Consider the following 22421-nt stretch of genomic DNA (forward strand, 5'->3'; position numbering starts at 1 on the left):
CTGCTCAGGAACTCCAAGTGCCTGTGGTTTAGTAGTTGTTACTACTACTCCTTACACAAGGAAGTTATTAATGTTCCTGGGTGTTAATGTGAAATAGCACCCGGCGATTCATTGAGCATCCTAAAAGCCACAGTGACCCCCTCACTTTATTTATCTGTCTCCACTTTGTCAGATAGCCCTACTACCAGGTGACAAATTCTCTAGGAGATCCTGTTTCTTGAGACACAGACAAACAGTGTCCTAATGGCGTTGTCATAGTATGTGTTGAGTTACTGGATGCACGACGAGACGGGGCCTCAACGGCCAACTATTTATAGGACATAATGAACAACACACTCACACTAATAACACATGGAGCGTTTAAATGAGCAAACGTCTTGCATGTTTAAAACAAATAAAGATACGCTTGATCGTTGCTCAATTGTGTTGCTTTGTTTTTGCTTCAACCATGCATTTTGAATTCCTGGTAAAAAAATGATGTGCATTTATATATATATAAAGAAATGTTATAGTGTATGGATTGTAAAAGTACTATTGTCCTGAGTGTTTTAAGGCTTAGGTACTGTTCTGTTTTTAGATCTATGAACACGGGGAACACTTCAAGCATATGAACGAAGACAGCCTGATGCACGCCCCAGAGTTTGTGATTAAACCACGCTCCCACACCGTGTGGGAGAAGCAGTGTGTGCGGCTGCATTGCACTGTCAGCGGCTGGCCTGACCCCCGGGTCGTCTGGTAGGTCACAGATATACATCACCTGTAACATCTCCTCAAATCTGTCCTTTCTGTCCCCTCAACATCCTGCTTATTCTGTTGAGCTACATGTAGTTTCCATGTCTTTGTTATTTCCCCTCTTGATTCAGTTTCATCGTTTACAAGTTCTTTCTGTCTCCTCTGGTCTGTTTTCTGTCATGTTTTCTGCCTCCCACTAAAAGGTACAAAAACAATGTGGCAATTGACACTCTTACCAATGCTGGCAAGTATAAACTTGAGAGCAGATACAGCGTGCACTCACTGGAGATTAACAGGTAGGTGAAGCTCCTCCTTTCCAAAGCCCTCAATATAAATACTTCTCAAAATGCTAATGAAGCATCTTGTGCCTTAGTTTTATATCCATAACATGCCACCGCCAGTTTTGTAAATCCAGAAGAATGGTCCTGGAATTTGCAGATAACTTAGCTTATGTAAATGTGTTTTTCTTATGTTAGCTTGACTTGTTATCAGCTAGCTATTAGCTCTTTGCTTCTGTCTTTTTTAAACAGGCTTAAGGCAGAAACCTTGCATTTCTCAGGCCCTTTCTCTTGCCAGCCAGTAAGAATATTTATCTTAATAACTGACCATCGACTGTGGAAAAGCATGAGATGGAAATAGTTCCCCCCATTTTGTTTCTGGAGCAAAATTGTAAAATTTAGATTTAGGTTTCATGCTGTATACAATCTTTAGCAAATAGCTTAACGTTTTCGTTACCTTAGAATGAGCTGTTTATATCTACATCCAGATAATAGCTCTTCACAGAGCCAGTCACGATGACGCTACCTCAGTTCTCCTACACACGCACGTGGAGAAGTTTAAGTTGGTAAAAATCGCACCCAAAGATGCCGCCATATCCAACACACTGCACCTGCAAGAGATTTTTATATGAAAATACTCAAAATGTTCTTTTTCCCCCCTTTCACTTCAATTTGTAATTAATTCACGGACAGAGAACTTGAAGGAATGCATGTTTAATTGCATTGAGACATCAAGTGAACAAGCTTCTAAAGTACAAAAACACACAGTGAAAGTGAATTGAGTCATTCATTTAAACTGTTTCAGTATAACCAGTCAAATATTTTTGTTATCCCCACATACTGCATCTTACGTTAGCTTCTTAGCTTCTTCTGTCAGCCATGATTGTCCTCACCGGAAAGAACCAAAGCTTCTGTCTTCATGGTAATGTTGATATATGCCTTTGTCCCAGCTTGCCCAAACACACTGACACGGGTGGACTGTGAGCCAGAGAAGAGAGACACTATTTCCCAGGCTGCCACAGATAACAAAGAGCACGTCTAAACATAGCGAAGACCGTCTGACCCGTTCAACAAGCAAGAGGGAACATATGAGATTATCTTTATAACATTTTAGTGGAATAGGTTGGCTGGAGATACTTTCATGTACACCACACCACCTGGTGCATATGACATCACCAGTGGTGTCTATTTATTACCAGAGTATTCCTGGCCAGGAGTTATGGAACGGTTTACAGTCAGGGGCCTGCATACTTGGTATTATTTACATGGTTAAGAGGGTTGAGGTGGGGGAAGGGCACTGTACACACAAGTCCTTTAGAGAGAGAATGTGCGTATCATGGACATTGATCAGCTGATGCTCTCCTCTTTCAGATGTGATTTTGATGACACGGCGCAGTATCATGTCTCTGCCATGAACTCCAAGGGAGAGCTGTCTGCATTCGCCTCTGTCGTGGTTAAGAGTACGTTTCACCGAGTTTTCACCAAACCACCACACCCCAAATGCTCTTGACGCAAACAAGCTCCAAAAACTGTTTTGTCTTGATCACAAAATGTATTTAAGTCACAAAAAACTGTAATTATAGCTCAGCATAGATCAATACTATCAGTGTGTAGTTTCCAAATTTGCTAATACCTTCTCATTAACTGTAAGTGGTCTTGAAGTAAGAACCAAAGGTACTTTAAGTTACCTGTGTCAATAATTAGCGATACACTATGTGAAACGTGTCACCTGTAATTTAATTTGCATGTGAATTCTCATATGATTTTTACATCTTGTCAGTACTATTCACACTTAATGTGTGCTGCATGTATAGTAACGGCTGCTATTCTCCATAGGGTTCAAAGGTGAAATGGATGAGTCCTTGCCATCACCCAGACGTAAGTGTGAATTTACCTTGTATTTGTTTTTATCTTTGTATTGTCTGCTATATTGCAGCATTAAAGCAGCGTTCATTCATTCACGGTCACCAGGGGGCAGAGGAACAAGCTGAAGGACACAGCCTTGACATATGTACGTCTTTTTAAGATGTTTTGGCTAACGCGTTAGCCAGCAGTTGCTAATTTACACATCCAGCAGATGCTGAGTCACATTAGCATTCATTTTTGGTTATGTTTCTAGCCATCTGAAGAATACAAGTCACACATTCAGTCACCTTACAGCTCTGTTTTGGTCTCCACCAACTCTTTAGAAAAACCTCTCTCATCACCAGCGAGCTGCTGACTTTGCCTGTCTACTGTTTGATGCTGTACATGTACCGTACAGCTGCTTGGAGCCTTATCTCACAGAAATTAATAACATGACCCCAACCTCCGACCAGCGCATTAGTGTACCAAGGAAACAATAGCAATAGAATATAAATATGGATAATTTGTCGTGGTGGAAACCTGAATTCCTTGGTTCAACAGAAATAGATTTTGATCAAAACCTTTCTCTCAGGGCATCGGTGTTTGTGTCCTGTGTGAAACCAAAAGTCAACGTTAAGGTTTTCTAAATAACTTAAGAAGTTACATAACAAATTTAGTTTTTAAAAACAATAACCATAATCTTTTCTTTCTGAAAATTTCAGGTATTTCTGTGTGATCATATTGTTAATTAGAGACTATTTGCTGAAAACATAATCAGAGTAGTAACACTGAACAGTGATATGGCTGTAAAAAAAACGAGCTCCACAATACAAAATAATTGTGCAATTATGAAAATAACAGTATTAGCAACAATGTGCCTTATTCCACAACGTCATATAATTCAGTTTTAATCTTTTCATTATGCATTTCTTGGTCATTCAAAATAATCTATATTATGAACATTAGTCATGGCGGGTTTTGGCTAAGTGACTGGCCTGCAGTGATGAGTGGGGTGTGGTGGGTGGGGGGCTGTGAAGACGGGTGGGTGCTGCTGCACTAACAACTTTTCTGTTTCCTTGATGCTGCGGCGACAATGCAGGTGCCAGTACAGAAGGTAACGGGTTCACTGGAATCTGGTTTGAAAATGTTTTGGTGAACTTGATGTTTCCACTGCGTGTCCGTGCATGACCACTCCTGTCTGTGTTGATATTCAGAGTTCACAGTATTCTCCTTAAGAGGTTCATATGGAAAAATCGACAGATTTTTTGGTTGAAAACTATTTGGCAAGTATGCAACCTTTGAAACGTATGTTCTCATAAGGTATAAGGAACGTGTTGCACATTTTGAGAGTATGAAATTACTGAATATTTAGGGGTTTTCTTTCATTTCAAAAAGGATTTTCACGACGGTTGTGCTTCACTGTTGAATGCATGATACACAATTTTGAGCACTTTATTTTCAGAGTGACTCTTTTGGTCTGTTTTTGTTGCTGTCCTCTATTCTTACACATTTTATACATGTTGTCTTCTCCACCTTCTTCTGTCTGGCTAAAACAGTTTGGATCCAGCTCATCCGTGTTTCTGTGCATATGATTATTGATCTGCTCTGTCTCTGATGTTCTGTCTCTTTCACACTGCGATGTGTTGTTCCTCCACTTGATCTGAAAACAGTCTGTCCATTCGTCAAGTGTTTGCACAATAATGCCGGTCCAGGCTCTGACTCTGCTGTCTCATGCTTTGTCTGTAGATGGCCCAGTGTGCGAGTATGGCATCAACTTCCAGACTCACATTGTTGATAAATTTGGTGTGTCATTTGGACGAGAGGGTGAGACCATGAGTCTGGGATGTACGGTCATCATTTACCCAGCGCTGCACCGCTACCAGCCAGAGATCCAGTGGTACAGAGATGGTAAGAAAATGTGGATTATTATGAATTATTGTGGATTAAGCCACTCCAAACCTGACGCCTGCATGAATATCATTGGGATGAGATTTCAACTGATAGGAAATGCTCAGATTTTTTACCAAACTAAAAGCAATTTCATAGTGTAAAAATACTCTGTTACAACTTACAAGTAAAAGTCCGGCATTCAAGTACAAAAGTATTAGCATAAAAATATACTTAAAGTCAGGCTGAGCAATATGGAGAAAATCAAATATCACAATATTTTGGACCACATACCTTAATATCGAGATTATGACGATATTGAAGGGTTGACTATTGGTGCTTCCAAAACAAAATATTTACACAAAGATATTTTTGAGAACTATTTATTTATTTAATTGATTTAGTAATGTGGAAATTACACAAAAGTTAAAGTAACACTAAAGCAATATTATGAAATAACGATATCCCAAATCTAGAAGATATCTAGTCTCATATCATCTATCTGCTGGTTATGCAGAATGGCTCATTTCAGAATTATATATATACACATGATGTTATTATATTATAATTATTGATGCAATAATGTGTATATCAATTTAATATTGTAGTTAGTAAATGTGAGGCTAATTTTAATTAATATACTGCAGGATAGCATTTGAATTCTCCCTGTGGATCAATAATATTGTATTTTTCTCCATGACAATCCATAATAGTTTATTTGTTAATTATATTTTGTATTATTAATCAGAATAGGCAAAGAAACAAAGGTATCAAATGGATGTAGGGCAATATAAATTACAATATTTATGTCTGAATTTTGCAAAGTAAAAGTAACAAGCAGAACATTTAAATACTCAAGTTATGTGTCTTAAAATAGAATGATGTATCTGATCACAATATATCACATGCATTCTTTTTGGTAGGAAAACTGCACATCTAAAAGTGTAAAATGTGTGAATGCTCTTCTGTCCAATTCTCTGCTTCTTGTTTCATGGAGGATTATATTTGTGTTGCATGTAACTCATCTTGTTCTCCCAGATGTTCTGCTGTCTCCCTCTAAATGGAACCACATGAGCTGGAGCGGCGACCGAGCCACGATGACGCTCACACACCTCAACAAGGAGGACGAGGGGCTCTACACCCTGCGGGTCACCACCAAGTCTGGATATGAAACCTACTCAGCCTACGTCTTTGTCAGAGGTGGGAACACCTTCCCTCACTTGCCATTACAATGTTAGATGACTCAACTGCTCACTAGATGATGGATTATAATCTAATTTAGTGTAATTTGGTGCTTTAAATAACACATCCAGATCCTTTGGAGACTCCTTCAGACGACTCAAAACTCTGACTCTGAGGTCATTCGTGGTCAAACCTCACTTAAAGCACATTTAGAAAAGGTCCAACAGCCTTTAATTCTATCAAATGTGACCTATCTTAGATGTATCCACACATACATGTGCAGCTAAATGCAACCTGATTCCTCCAGCTTTGTTTTTATCAAGTAATCCATCAAGGTCAAAGGCACCACAGCACGTCCCCTGGCACCCGATGACAACACTGCAGCTAATGGCCAAAGTGTTTGAATGCTGGTGACTGGTTTTAAATAGGATAGACTCCCTGGCATCTGTTTGAATACAGTGGAAAGTGAAGCTTATCTTTGCTGCCTTCAGAGACAATCTGACCTTTTAAAGGGTCAGCTTCCAGAAAATAGACCCTGTTGTTGACTTTGATTACAGCTCAGGGTCGCCCAGTATAATACATCATATTATATTACATTATATTTATTCAGCTGGTAGTTTTATCCAAATAAGATAATTAGAATGCTACATTTAGAGATAATAAGAGATCGAAATAGAGTTGTTTTTCAGACTTTTTCAGTCTGTGACAGACGAGGCCCACTTAAGAAGAGACCAGTCTCCAAAACAAAACACTGTGAGCTTGGCTGCGGTCGGTCTATTCTCAGAGAGCTCAGCTGTGGAATGAGTCTTGCTGAGCACTGATAGATACTGTACATATCTGCTTTAAGGAGAAACAATAGGCTGCCCAGTTCCCTTACGGCTCTTAGTGAGCAAACGCACTCTGTGGTTATAATGATCTCCTCCTGTTTTATCACGTCTTTACATATCTCTTATGTTGTTATAATAGACCGATCGATCACAGGTCACTTTTTAGATTTTGGGCAATTTTGCTTCGCTAGCGTGTCTTCTTTCAGACTAGTGGAAAGAAAACATCCAAAAATACACATTTGGGTGTCTATTTTACTACTTTGTCTATTTGCATCATTTTTTTCTCTCGTAATTCTCCAAAAGTTAGCATTGGACAAATCAGAAACCCTGGGCACGAGGATCTGTGGTGACTGCCTAATTTGCTTATTTAAGCACTATAAAAATAAAAGTCTTAATGAAAGTAATATAGACAATTTCATATTTGTCTATATTCTGATGGATTGTGTTCATATATCATTCATAGCCTGATTTAAATCACATTTTATTCCTCAAAATTATGGAGTGAGGCCTCCCCGTTTGAAAAGTAAATTTTTTTGAAGTATCATTTTGTTGATGGTTTGTGGTTTATAATACAGCTGCATATGTACACCAGTTAATACATGCGCTTAATTAATGATGCAACTCTTGTGTTGCCTGGCTTTACCCCCTATGTTTCTTTAAGAGTCACCTCTCTTATCCCCTTTCACTCCGGGGAGGGCTGCAGCTAATTCTGTCCTCCTGCTGCTGATTGACTCAGCTTGAGTTTGACTGGAGGACCAGAAACATTCCTGACATCAAACCCTGCAGCCACATTAGTTCAGCACAAGGCACAGCTCACCTTTAAACCACCAGCTACAGTAGAATCATTTCATTATAGACACATCTTTGGGTCAAAGGTAAATACAAATGAAAGAACAGTGCACTCAGTAGAGAGGAACCATTTTTTATCCAAACTGAAGCAGTTGTTGATCGTGTAAAAGTAGTGAGGAGTCAGCTGTCAATGAGGATATAAAACATTCAATAAAATGTGTTTTAAAAAACTGTCAATCAGAGGTCCTTGAGCATACAAAATATATTAGACTGATTCCAGTAGTATGGGAGATTGGCTGTGGACAGACACAGAGATGTGCACACTCACTCACGTACATACACATAACCATATACATAATTAGATACAAAAACAAGAGTGTGTAAGTCAGACAGAGCATGCATGTCGACAATCCTGATGGTGTTGATGCTGTTTGTGTTAGATGCTGAAGCCGAGGTGGAGAGCGCTCCGGGTGCCCCTCTGGATGTGCGCTGCCTGGACGCCAACAAGGATTACATCATTGTCACCTGGAAGCAGCCAGCTGTCGATGGTGGCGACTCCATCTTGGGCTACTTTGTGGACAGGTCAGTGAATGTACAGCAGTGGTGATCATGTGGACAGCACACCTGAAAGAGTTAAGGGAAAGGGAGAATCACAGTTTCAGAGCAATTGGCTGTTTTGTTTTGCTTTCCGTGACTCTCTTGACTCTGTAGTGGGTATTACTTAAAGAAATCCTCCAGCACTCATAAAGCCGCTGTATGGTTTCCTTTAAAAACTACAAAACAAATTGGATTGATACCAGAGAAAACAGTGCACAATAGAAATATAAAATATATAGAATTGAAAGAATGCTCTTTAAAAAAGTGAAAATAACGAGATTAATGAACAAAGATATTCCTAAAATAAAAACTAAAGCAAAATGTCACTGACTGATGTTGTAAAATCAAACAGATGCCCTAAATCATCTGCACATATTCTCCCACGATTGAAACATTTGAATAAAAACCTATGTATAATAACTAATATTGTAATATGTGTGCAGATGTGAGGTTGGAACCACCCACTGGATCCAGTGCAACGACACTCCAGTTAAATTTGCCCGTTTCCCCGTCACCGGCCTGGTGGAGGGCCGCTCCTACATGTTCCGTGTGCGAGCCGTCAACCAGAGTGGCATGAGCCGCCCGTCCCGAGTCTCTGAGCCGGTGGCAGCCATGGACCCAGCTGACCGCGCCCGCATGAGAGGTACTGCAGCCTTTACTGTGTGTCTGGTCAGACACCGCCTCCTTTACGGTTTTTATGACTGTTTTTTTATTGCTTATTTATAATAATTGTTTGTGATTCTTTGTATCTGGTGTGCACTTTACCCTTTGCTGCTGTAATCCTGGAAATTCCCCCACTGCGGGACTAATAAAGGATTATCTTATCTTATTTAAAGAGTTGTATTTACTCAGAAACTTAACAAAGCACAATAAGAAAAGGGGCAATGTATTTGTGGACAGATACATTGATATCTGCCGACAACGGCTCCATAAAACAGGGATTAAAATTTGTTTTAACTTTTTTTTTTTATTGTTCGGGAATGATTTTTAGAAATATTTCCTTCTTATGTTGGGACATTTACATTTTTTATTTTTATTTAGCAAAATTTAGTTAAGAAACACAGTATTTGAAAATGGACCAAATAAATAATAAAAACTTCGGAGAAAAATACTGCAATGTTAAAACCTGAAAGAAAATCTGTATTCACATTAAAATTCACAACTTTTCATAATCATCTACTGGCTGTTAGGTACCTCTGCTCCGTGGACCGGACAAATCATTGTCACAGAGGAGGAGCCTGCAGGTAGAGAATCACATTTTTGGATACCATCATTTATACCAGTGATTTTCCTGCTGCACGGGTGATGTGTTCAGGGACCAAATTCATTATCCTTTGATCACCAGAGGGCATCGTTCCTGGCAGACCTCTTGAGCTGCAGGTGACAGAAGCAACCAAGAACTACGTGGTGCTGAGCTGGAATCCACCTGGAGAGAAAGGCCTGGAGGGCGTCATGTACTACGTGGAAAAGGTAAATTATTAAACAGCACCTCCTCACGTTTTACCTGTTAAAGGAAAAATCAGCGCACTTACACCTTGCCTCCTTGTTCGTCAGTGTGTCTCGGGCACAGACAGCTGGCAGAGGGTGAACACAGAGATCCCAGTCAAGTCTCCTCGCTTTGCTCTGTTTGATCTCGCCGAGGGGAAATCCTACAGCTTCCGCGTCCGCTGCTGCAACACTGCCGGTGTCGGCGAGCCATCCGACCCAACTGAGGCCACCACTGTTGGCGACAAGCTCGGTCAGAAAACACGCATACATGCATCATGACAGCAGAGCGTCACGTTCACAGTTTATGACCCGAAACATGTCAAACGCTCTGGTCCACAGACATCCCATCTGCCCCATGCAAAGTCGTCCCAATCAGAAACACAGACACGTCAGTCGTCGTGTCTTGGGAAGCGTCCAAGGAGGCCAAGGAGTTGGTGGGGTACTACATCGAGGGGAGCGTTGTGGATAGCAATGTGTGGGAGCCGTGCAACAACAAACCAGTCAATGGTACCAGGTAAAATGACTCCTCTTTCTCTTCAAACAAGCGTAATGAAGTCTGCTTGTTCTATATAAACGCATTGCCGTTATCACATTTGCAGGTTCATCTGCCATGGTCTGACAACGGGAGAGAAATACATATTCAGGGTGAGGGCAGTGAACGCAGCAGGGCTCAGCCAGTTCTCCCCAGAGTCTGAGCCAGTGGAGGTGAAGGCTGCTATTGGTGAGTACACCTGACGGCTCACATCTCAGTACAACAAGCTAGTGCAGGAGTCAGAGGATACTGAGAATTATAGATCATCCTGTTTGTATATTCAGATGTGTGGTTTAAAGGTGAAACCCACAGCAAAATAAATCTAATTTATAAAATTTTAAAATACACTGTTGGTGCTTTAGCTTGTATTTCTGAATTCATGTTGCTATATTTTGTAACATCTATATATATCATCTCAGATAATTATGTTAGGATATATTATGAAAGGACATTTATATGATATTCAATATATATTTTTATCTTAATTCACGCTATCTGTGCAAAGGGGGAAAACCCCCCACAAAAACATGCAGTAATATCATTTTAACATGATGTCGCCCTTTGAGACATGTCTTCAGTTTTTATACCATCAGCATCTACTCCCCCACACTTTCTCCACCATGGTTCCACCCTGTGTCACCCTGTCACATTATTCTGCACTGTTATGTGCCCCACCTACCCACCACCCTGTCCAGCCACATCCACCCTCCTCTTCCTCCTCTTCCTCCTCCCTGCACAGCCTGAGGGGTCAGGTCTTATTTGGGTCAGTGCGACCCAAACCAGCTGGTTTTTACAAACTGGCCCATTGTCACACACCACCACCACCACCCCCCATTTCACCTTTCCTGGGCAAAATGTGTGTCGGCTTCCCCTCTTGGTGCTAAAGGTAGCAACACACACACCTCTCCCACCCCACCGGTGCCCTCCAACTGCACTGAGCTTCTCTGTCTTCACCTCTCTCCGAGCAGCTGACCCGGCAGCGGAATTGTTCTGTTCGATAAGTAGCTGAATTTTAATGAGTACTATTAATTATTTAGGCAATCTGAGACATTCCAAATGAGTTATCTGGTTTCAGTCAGACCTGGTGACACTAGGGCTGAAATCACTCAGTAGTATTCCAATATTTATATTATTATCACATTATAGCACAATGTCTGTGAAATCACATCACTTTCTTACCCTTTTTGTCAGAATTAAACCCTTTACACATTAAAAATATGATCTCTTAAAGACAAATTCTCGATCTCAAGATCAGAGGAACATTTATTTGAACAGTATAATTCTCCACATCATTGAGATACAATTCCAAAGTCAAAATATTTGAATATTTAATTGGAGCACATACTGTGCAGAACAGACCAATCCTGCTCTTTCTGATCTCATGCATGCGTTCCCCAAAGTCTCTCCGCATTATAACCAGCATAACCTTCAGCCTTTGAATGCCACTCACTCATTTACCAGCTTTGTTCTGTTCTTTGTTTTCCCTCATGCAACTCACTCACTTAGTACACAATTAGTACAAATGCAAACGTATTTCTCTGCAGACAGAAGTATTGGTATTGTTGTCAGGAAACACAATCATTTCTAATGTGTTAGATTACAAAAAGAATGTATGGGCTGTTATGTCTCGACTGAATCTGAATTTACAGTATATTTCATACAGGAAAGATTGCAGCTCAAAGTCCTTCATATTGAGGAGAAATAGTAAACAAAGAACAGCTAAAAACAATTACATCATATGAACTAGATAATTCAATCACAACACACCAATTATTTTATCGTTTGAATGAAAATCTAAGTGAGATCCATTGGCATTGTTACTAAAGTACAGTGTTTTTTCATAGAGGATTGTTTTTTCACACCCACAGTCATTGCCTGTTCTTCTTTACAGGCCTGCATGCTATCATAATCTAAAATGAAACCTACTCACCTCCTCACACGGATGTTGGTCATCTTGTCTTCATTTTTCACTCCCTGTCAGATGAAGACATTTTACTGTATTTGGTAGACTGATGTACTGTTTCTGCTCGTCTTCTCTTTGGATGTTTGCTCTTTTGATATTTTTATTAAAAGCCTCTTTTGCTCTTCTCTGATAACTCCTGTAGGGGGCGGCATCCCTCATGGTGTGTTACCGGAGATGGGGCCGAGGGTTAACGCGGGCCAACTAACCGAGCACAGGCCACGTTGGACGGGCACGCATGAAACTGTCCAGTCCCCCCCCGACACTATGCAAAAGCGCAAAAAAGCTCAGGCTGACACTGAAGCCAGGCAGGGGACAGCACAGCCCGAACCCGTGGAGAGTAAACGCAAGGGGGGCAAGAGAGGCAGTGTGTCCTGGGCCCCTGACCTGGCAAAAGACCTGGTCTCAGAGTCTGTGTCAGGCTCAGTTTCTGACTCACTAACTGGCATAGCCCCGGCTGCACACTTAGAGCCGGTCACTGCGGCTGTAGCGACAGACAGTGAGCCTGAAGCCCAACAGGCACGTAAGTTCTCTGTAGATGCTCCTGCTGATCGGGAGACAGCGAGGCCCAGGAAAGGGTCGACAGGTGAGGTCACGGATGGAAATCTTTTATCATCAACATACACACACACTATGCACTATAAAAAACTATATACACTATACACTATGAGTACTTTTTCTTCTCAGATCAAAATATCTCTTCTATCAGCACCATCTAAAACAAACACAAATTTAATTAGCATCCATTAAAATACTTAACAATTAATAGAATAAAGATTGACTTTATTGATTGATTTATTTTTGACATATACTAACCAATCAACAGTTGGTGAAGTTCTCTCCTGGTATTCTTCTCTTTAAGGTAAGTCACTGTAAAACACCAACAAACTTTAACTCCACACGCTTGTCAATAGTTACCCTGTTCACCACTTTCCTACAACCCCCTCCCCACTCCCTCTGGGGGGCTCAACGTCGGTCACCATGCACCTCAGGACCTGCCATCACATTCAGTACCCAGAGCCCTTTGACACTCACACACAAGTATGTCATGGCAGGAGCCAGCTAATCACACCCTGTTCTTCAAAACCAACACAAGAGCAGGACCCTTGTGACCCGAGACCTTTCTGGTAGCGCATTGTGTACCCCGTCACATGTTCTCCTCTCGGACACTTTAACCAACTTCTCACCCCTAAAAAGGGGAGAGTGTTGAGTTCACGTGACTATTTGTGTACGACAGGCCAATTTATTATCACAATGTTACATGATCCTGCTTTTGGAGAGACCTTCTGCTCACAGTTGCTCCTTCATCCAAATCCTAGAAACCACATTGTCCTTTCTTGTGTCATTTCTTACCACAAATTTGATGTAATATTTGTAATTAAGTATAAAATAATAGTTTAAAAAAATTTGGGACAATTTTGCTTATTCGCTTTCTTGCAGAGTTAGATGAGAAGATTGATATCACACGCTAGTTTGTCTTTGAAATATGAAGCTAAGCAAGATTAGCTTAGCTTAGCATGAAGACTCAAAACGGGGAAGCAGTGAACCTTGCTGTGGAAAGGTAACAAAAGACCCCCAGCAACACCTCTAAAAGCCCATTAATTAAATATTTCATATTTAGCGTATATATACGACAGTGGTATCAATCTTTTCTAAGAAAGCGGAAAGCATATTTACCAAAATCTCAAACTGTTCCTTTCAGCAAATCATAATACAAAAGCCTGATATAAAAGGTCAAAGGTGCTATTGTGTTGTAGGTTTGAGGATATTCTGTTACAGCAGGTATTTGCCTTCTATTGTCTTTAAACCTTTCCACAATACAGTGGTGACTTCAGGGATGTTTTGGCTTTGGAAGAGAGTAAGTTGTAATGCAGCCAATACCTGCTGTAATTGGACACGTTTTTTCCGTAATGGGACACTGAAGCTTGTCAGCATCCACAAAGCTCATAAAATGCATTTTTACAAGACTTTTAAAGATCCGGCAGCTGGCCCGGAGTTGAAACAATAAGGTTGGGAATTAAAAGTATCACCTCATTGTAGTTTCCCATTACATCAGCCGGCTCCCCTACTGAGGCATTATGGTGTTAATATGTGTCTTCTGTCATCTCAGCCTCCCCCGCTCCACCCTATGGCATCACTGTCCTGGAGTGTGTGTGCGACTCCATGGTGCTGGCCTGGAAACAGCCGAGCTTCATCGGCGGTGCTGACATCACCGGCTACTTCGTGGACTATCGTGAGGTCATGGATGGCGTGCCGGGGAAGTGGCACGAGGCCAACATCAGGGCCATCAGCGACAGGGCGTACAGGGTGAGCTATTAAGTTCAACCACCAGAATACAGGGTTCAGTTGATGTAGATGTGACGAGACACGCTCATAAATAAGGTTCATCTTCATGTCCCTTTGTCTCCAGGTGTCTGACCTGAAGGAGAACAAGAAGTACCAGTTTCAGGTGCGGGCGGCCAACATGGCAGGTGTCGGCATCCCTTCACAGGCCAGTGACACTTTCCTGTGCGAGGAGTGGACCATCGCCGTGCCGGGTTGGTTATTCAACCTCTTTTTTAGAACATCAACAGAACAAAAAAGGCTCACATGCACAGATTTATTTAGAGATATCTGAACGTCCTCTCCTCCTTGAAATGCGTCACACAATCCACATGAAACTATTGGGGCGACCTGTCAAGTCAATTAGTTTCTCAACTAGTCGACCAAGATTTCTTTCGTCAATTAGTCTTTTTTTTATTATTCTTTTTTCATGCTCAGTGACTTATTTCCAAGAAACCTATGAGCATATTTCTGGTAAACACAAGATTTTAAGTGGTGCTTTTGGATATTTTTTTATGAAAAATCTCAGATTTACAGATCTACTGATTAAATCATCTAATATATGACTTAACAAAATCATATGGGTGCTATATATATATATATAATTGCTTTGGTTGAGGATAGCCCTAATAACTATTATACTATTGCACTTCATAGACATTGTATTTAATGTTAAATGGATGGTTTTACTAAGAGGCTGGACAAAGGCATCTGCGTCTTGCTAATATAATGATATTTATTTATTTTGGACTCTACACTGTACTTTAAATTCATCAGCTTTTTCTGTGTTCATGATTTAATATTTGTAAAACATAATCAGACTTACTGATCTGCAGTTTTTAAGCCTGTGTGTGTATTTTTTTTGTTTTTACCACAGGACCTCCTCATGACCTGCAGGTAAGAGAGGTGCGAAGTGACTCTCTGGTGTTGCTATGGAAACCACCTGTGTACCAGGGCCGCGATCCGGTCAACGGTTTCTACATTGACATCAAGGAAGCAGGCGCCCCGGAGGAGGCGTGGAGAGGAATCAACAACAAGGCCACAGAGAAGACCTTCATCAAGGTCGCTCATCGTCCGGCTGAGCACTTCTTCTTCTTCTTCTTCTTCTTCGTGTGCGTGACGATAACAATGTCTTTCGTTTTTTGCAGATTAAGAATCTGAAGGCAGAGGAGACGTTTGTGTTCCGAGTGCGCGCTCAGAATCAAGCCGGTGTCGGACAAACCTCCGCCGTGACAGAGCCGGTTGTAGCTCTCACCAAACCAGGTAGGAAGAAACGTTTGCTTATGACGGAAAACCGCTGCTGAGGAGCTCGTCGTTACAACGCCGGCTGTCGCTTTCAGGCACCAAGGAGATCGTAGTGGATGTTGACGATGACGGCAACATCTCCCTGAACTTTGAGTGCGGCGACATGACGCCCGACTCCAAATTTGTGTGGTCCAAGAACTACGAGGATTTCACAGATCCGTCCCGTCTGACTTTGGAGACCAAGGGAAACAAGTGAGAGGACTTTTTAAAGTTGAGACTCTTTGACCGACGCACCGACACTCCGTCTTACCGAGTCCTCCTTTTCCCTTCAGATCCAAAGCCGTCTTCAACACTCCTGGGGAGGAGGACATTGGTATATACTCATGTCTTGTCACACACACTGACGGTGCTTCATCCAGCTACACTCTCTCTGAAGAAGGTGCGTTACAAAAACACATGTTTAAATGAAATAAAATGACTTTAGTATTCCTCTTTTTTTGTTGTATTTATGAATAATTTCCTCATATCTTTGTCAGAGTTGAAGAGGCTGCTGGAGGTCAGCCATGACCACAAATTCCCCAGTGAGTGTATAAGCATGTAATCACAGCTGCTTTTTTTGAAGTATGTCATGAAGTGGACAGTGTGTCATTAGCTGGCTCTCCCTCTTTCTCCTCACTAGTTATTCCCCTGAAGTCAGACTTGGCTGTGGAGCTACTGGAGAAGGGGAAAGTTCGCTTTTGGCTGCAGGCGGACAAGATGTCAGCTAATGGCAACGTCAATTACATCTTCAATGAAAATGCTCTCTCTCAGGGGGATGTAAGCGAACAATTGGAATTCATTATATATGTAGGAATTATGTGTTTTAAATGATATGTTTTATCTAGGGGAGACATGTTTAAAAGGTATTGTCTTTATTTTGTGCAGAAATACAAGATGAACTTTGACAAGAACACCGGCGTGATTGAGATGATCATGGACTCTCTGACTCCGGCAGATGAGGGCACCTTCACCTTCCAGCTGCAGGACGGGAAAGCCACCAACCAGTCCAGCTTGGTGCTGATAGGAGACGGTAAAATCCTGAAGATAATCCCAATCGCATAGTCTATTAAAATGGGTTCAGTGAGTTTAGATAATAATCTAAGTTGATTATTTTCCCCCTGTTCCAATAATTATTGTCATAGCTCTGTGATAAAGACATCTGTAAAAGTTTCTGTTCATATTCACATTGAATTTAACATTATATTTTATTTTGTTGGATGATTTCTATCAAACATTTTTCACTATTCAAACCATGTTTTTTAAGTTTACCTAAATATACCAAAACTGACACGATAGGAGAGATTATTTTTCTTCTTGCTTGTGTTCATATGTACTATATATAAATAAATACATATAAAAAATAAAAACATTTCCTTCAAAATTGGGCTACTTACCGGGTCTTGGCTCTGATTGGGCAACCTTTTGTCAGTCTAATCTGGCAACACTGATCCCAAACTACATTATCACAGACTTTAACAGCAACAACAAACAAGGACCACATGGTTAGAGATCACGGTTAGTGTAAGTGTTGTTTTGAGCCAGAAGATGTTCACATAATAAACTCTTTTTATTTGCAGTGTTCAAGGAGCTGCAGAAGGAATCAGAGTTCCAGATGAAAGAATGGGTCAGAAAGCAAGGTGAGGGTGGCTGCAGGCTCGTGGATTACTCATGTATTGAGAGCTGCAACTAATGAGTGGCATTATTAATAAATCTGCCCATTGTTGTCTTGATCAAACGATAGTTGTGTTCTCTACAACATGTCAGAAAACAAAAATAAATCTCATAACAGTATCCGTTACAAAGATATAAAGAGAAAAGCTGAAAAATATGGTAAACATTTGGTATTTAGTTTATTTATCCTGTTGATAAATTAATTAATTAATTAAACTGCCATGTTTGCTGCAGGTCCTCACTTTATCGAGTATTTGGGTTACGAGGTGACACAAGAGTGCTGCGTCATACTGAAGTGCAAGGTGAGGCAGAACTGTGAAGGGTTTCCCTGCCGCACTCTTTTAAAGACATCGGACTGTGAGCGTTGATCTAACATCCATCGGTTGTGATGCATTTCAGGTTGGAAACATGAAGAAGGAGACCTCTGCTCTGTGGTTCAAAGACGGACACCAGATCAAAGCAGACGAGAACCTTGGCTTCACCGAGGGAGTCCTGAAACTGGAAATTGCTCAGGTAAGAATATGAGAAAGGGAATATGAGAAATATATATGTATATATATATATATGTATATATATATATATATATATATATATATATATATATATATATATATATATATATATATATATACTCCCCTTTCTATTAATTTGCATATATAAATGTTAACGATGGAATCCTTGCTCTAAAAATATGTGGATCCTTCATATATTCACATATTTTCACCTCAATGCTGGTCCACAAGGTCTTTGAGTAATGAACAAGAAATGATCAAAATGGAGTTGTTAAACCACTAATAAATAATAAATAAAAGGTTTTGTAATAAATAACCAGCATTACTTGTCTATGAAATACATTTGACACATCATGTTCTAATTCCTAACAATGGAATTACATTTTTCTTTTAATAAAAAAAATGTTTAAGACGCCGTTATCACTTTCTTTCTCTCACCATTCTGTCTTCTTCTTCTCTGTTTTAATTTCTCTCAAATTTAATTTGACCCTCATTTCCATTCAGCATCTCATATCTCTTTCCCATCCCACTGTATGGTCTCTAAACGTGTGCTGTTCAGTGACATGACACCCTACAGGTGGTCATACAAACACATAAACATGATGTCACACGTGTCCCCTGCAGACAGAGCAGACTATGCCGCCTCTAATCTGGAATGCTTTATTTAATTATTTGTTCATTGGCTTTTCTTGCTTTTTCGCCATATATGTGTTTTCTGCAGCTCCCACAGCAGAAGAGAAAAGCTTGCCTTTTCCAATGAATACAAACTATATTCCCTGTTCGTTGTTGCTGAATTTAACGTTCTCGTTCTCTGTCAGATTTCCAAGAAGGACTCTGGTGTGTATGAGGTCGTTCTAAAGGACGACAGAGGGAAAGACACTTCCACATTAAATCTGACAGATCAAGGTAAGCTTTTAAAGTCACACACACTGAGATAACCAATCATGACTGGAGCAATTATACCACTTAGGATGATCAAATCTGTCCCCTTCAAGGTTTCAAAGAGTTGATGAATGAAGTTTTCAGTTTTATCGGTAAGAAGATGAACATTTTGTGCACACATAAAACATTTTGGTGCCCGATTCATTTCATATGTTTAATTTGATTGCAAAAATCACATTTGATTTGCAGCCAATTCTTCCACTCCGCTGAAGATCACGAGCACAGATGAGGGCATCCGACTCTACACCTTCGTCAACTTCTATAACGATTTACTCCAAGTGACGTGGCACTATAAGTACGTTATCCGTCTACATTGCCATTTGTGCAAGCATGTGTGCATTTGTTATTAACATCAATTAGTTTCAGACACTAGCTGATGCAAAGATCTGTGCATTTTGAATTACACCTTTATATGTGTCTAGTATTTTCTTCAATTTTCTGCCCTTTTTTACAATAGCAAAACATTCCAGTGCTTTGTCCATCGCTAGTCTTCCTCATGTTTCTGTGTTTCCTCGTCTGCATCGTCTCTCTGACTGACAGGGATTCGGCCATCTCCTTCTCTGACCGTATAAAGAGTGGCGTGGTGGGAGAGCAGCTGTGGCTGCAGATCACAGAGCCCACAGAGAAAGACACGGGCAAATACGCCATTGAGTTCAACGATGGAAAGGGTGGCCTGAGGAGGACTGTTGAGCTGGCTGGTCAAGGTGAGACCACCAGCATATATGAAGCATCTCTCTAAGCCACAATGACCGTACAATACTTGTACTATGATTTAATTAATGTTCTTGTTTCAGAGTGCAATGTTTCATCCTGCACTAGCATTCATATTAAAATACATCCTTTTTTTTGCAGCATTTGACGATGCTTTTGCAGAATTCAAGAGACTGCAGTAAGTTATTCCTCCATAACTATCATATTATCGTAGCTTCATGTAGCCGCAATCACAGCATGCATAAAAAAACATTTTGGAAATTTTAATCTACAAGGATTTGAGGAACTAAACAATTAAGAAGTATGCATGAAGATCACTTCTGATTATCTGCACCTTTCATCTAATTTGTTGTTCCCTCTTTCTTTCTTTTCTTTACCTCATCAGAGCTGCTGCTATTGCAGAGAGAAGTAAGTTCATTTTGTTGAAAATGGCTTAGTGTTTGTCACTTTTAAGGTTCGGATGCTGTTGAATCATCAAGAAGACCTGTCCTTATTTTGAATGATCCATAATGGAGTTTCAAATGCTGCAACTTGGATTTCAATATGTTTTAGATTCCACTAAATTACCCAGACTATATATATATATATATATATATATATATATATATATATATATATATATATATATATATATATATATATATATATATATATATATATATAAGTAGACGGTTGTTTACTTTAAATGACCATCAAAATAGAATGTATTTATTGTAATTATTGAAGTTAACTTTGTTCCTTTCAGGTCGCGCCAGAGTAGCAGGAGGCCTGCCTGATGTGGTCACTATACAGGAGGGCAAGGTAAACTGTTTCAACTGATATTATGTGGCCAGCGCCTTAGACAGCACCATGAGAGACTGACTCTACCTACCTGAACATAATCGTTACTACTGTATAATGTTACGTGTGTGTGTGTGTTGCATGTTATCCTCTCACCAGGCCCTCAATCTCACCTGCAACATCTCGGGCGACCCTTTGCCAGAGGTCACCTGGCTGAAGAACGACCGGGAGATCACGTCCGACGACCACTGCATCCTCAAGTTCGCCTCGGGCAAGTTCGCCAGCTTCACCATCACCGCCGTGAACACGTCGGACTCTGGCAAGTACAGCATCCTGGTGAAGAACAAGTACGGCACAGAGAGCGGGGACTTCACTGTAAGTGCCTTCATCGGCGAAGAGGCGGGCAGCAAGAAAAAATAAAAGCGGTCCAAATCTTGTCGTAAATATGTATAAATGGAAAAAACACTGGAAACAGTTAAAGAAAGGAAACAGGCTTGAGGATGTGTTCAATGTTTTGTGTAGAATATGAAATTATCTCTAGTGGTGCTGAATCTGAAATGAAATGTCAGAGTGTGGTGAAGAGTTGTGACTTCAAATTATTATAAGCATTTGGTCCAATAAGAACAAATCTAACATCATGTTCACTCAAAACTGTTACTGGTGCAATTTTAGATTTTGTTTGTGTAAAGTTGTGGCATGCAGCGAGGTACATGTTTGCACTTCTTTTACTCTGTTTGCTTTAGAAGAAAAATGAAACCTTACTTGACAAAAGAAAGACAAAGATAAAGTTTAAGACGTGTTGTGTTGATAGGATGATAGGAACGCTAAATCATGGAGAAACAAATCTGTGTGCAATGTCTATTAAAAAGACAAGTGTTTTTACATGGTTTATCCCATTTGCAGCAAATCATGCTTACTTTTATTATTTTTGGAGGCCAACCTCGGATGTTAGCATCACACTGGTTCCCTCAACTAAAAGACAATCTTCACGTAAACTTAGAAAAGGGAACTAACTGGAAGTGCTGACTCATTTCTGAGTTTTAGGACTCATTCCTGCAGCACTCTACTGTAGTTTACGTTGAAGAAGACAGACACTCTGTTTAATCCATGTTCGGCCATGTTTGTTGAGTGAAACAGCAAAAGTAAATGTTTGTCGCAAATGGGCTAAAACATGCATTGTGTCATTTCATCAGAATTTACATTTAGTCATGTCTTATTGTTATTCACAACCATTTGAATGTCGTGATCATGACATCACTTCTATTGTCGGCCTTCCTGTCGTGCATACTGTAGGTCACTGTTGTTATAATGTGTTTCACCATTGATATGAGATCCCCTTCACAGTGCATCATTAATGATGACAATGCTACACAAAGCCACTGTAGTGAAGACTGTTTGATCACTGTTCATTAACAGTGGTTATTGCATCATGTGAGACTAATAAAAACAAGCATGTACTTCCCCACTTCCCCCACCTCCTCCTCCTCCTCTTTGAGTCGTCTCACTTTGGTTTGAACCCTCCACCCTTCACTCTTCACTTTCTCCTTCCAGTTGACTCGTTCCATTTTCACTCCCAGTCACCATTCCTGTAGACTTGGACCACCTGGAGATCAACCACCAGCATGGAGACAACCCCTCGCTCCTCTGTAACCATTGTGTACTTGATTGATGATGCTCTGGGGGAAAAACACACACACTTTTAGATGAGCACAAACAGAGCCGACAAATCAAGCTCACCTGAATGTAATTCAGAGAAGACTAACCCGGTTCCCCTTGTTGTCTGGTCACACATGTAGAACATATCCAAGATTGTACGGTAAGAGAAAGGTCATAAAGAAAGTCAGTTTTACGGGGACAGTTCAGCACAGATTGTTCTAGATTGTTTTGGTATGAGTTGCCTCATTTGGAGATATCATATAGCACCACAACAATGTTTTGTTGCCAAAAACATACATTTGAATGACCCGGTTGCTTAAGATAATCCACAGACTTTGTTATGAGCAGTTTCATATCGGCGAATATATCTCAAAAACTCAAAACAATCTAGATTGATGAATAGCACTGCAGGTCAGAGTATTTTGG

At 40.4% G+C, this 22421-nt stretch overlaps 1 protein-coding gene across 1 annotated transcript; it reads left to right on the forward strand.

Annotated features, from left to right (window-relative positions):
* Window positions 1–603: 603 nt before the first annotated feature.
* On the forward strand, window positions 604–21808 carry myom1b (myomesin 1b). Its single transcript, XM_079234173.1, has 33 exons — window positions 604–735; window positions 936–1028; window positions 2382–2470; window positions 2847–2888; window positions 4602–4763; window positions 5781–5942; window positions 7981–8122; window positions 8581–8780; window positions 9328–9381; window positions 9483–9607; window positions 9692–9875; window positions 9965–10139; window positions 10225–10346; window positions 14228–14424; window positions 14528–14654; window positions 15317–15501; window positions 15588–15702; window positions 15780–15936; window positions 16017–16123; window positions 16221–16265; window positions 16364–16500; window positions 16609–16753; window positions 17301–17360; window positions 17629–17696; window positions 17794–17907; window positions 18725–18812; window positions 18902–18940; window positions 19038–19143; window positions 19389–19552; window positions 19701–19737; window positions 19945–19967; window positions 20305–20360; window positions 20499–21808. Exons 1-33 carry the CDS (start codon window positions 608–610, stop codon window positions 20757–20759), a joined length of 3909 nt encoding a protein of 1302 aa, XP_079090299.1. The 5' UTR covers window positions 604–607; the 3' UTR covers window positions 20760–21808.
* Window positions 21809–22421: the final 613 nt, after the last annotated feature.

Source organism: Taurulus bubalis, assembly GCF_910589615.1.
Source record: "Taurulus bubalis genome assembly, chromosome: 18".
Lineage (NCBI taxonomy): Eukaryota > Metazoa > Chordata > Actinopteri > Perciformes > Cottidae > Taurulus > Taurulus bubalis.

Coding starts and splice junctions, on each gene's coding strand:
- myom1b (XM_079234173.1), top strand. CDS start 608: ATGAACGAAGACAGCCTGATGCACGCCCCAGAGTTTGTGATTAAACCA. Junction 9,382..9,482: donor CACAGAGGAGGAGCCTGCAG/GTAGAGAATCAC, acceptor TTTGATCACCAG/AGGGCATCGTTCCTGGCAGA. Junction 10,347..14,227: donor GGAGGTGAAGGCTGCTATTG/GTGAGTACACCT, acceptor CTGTCATCTCAG/CCTCCCCCGCTCCACCCTAT.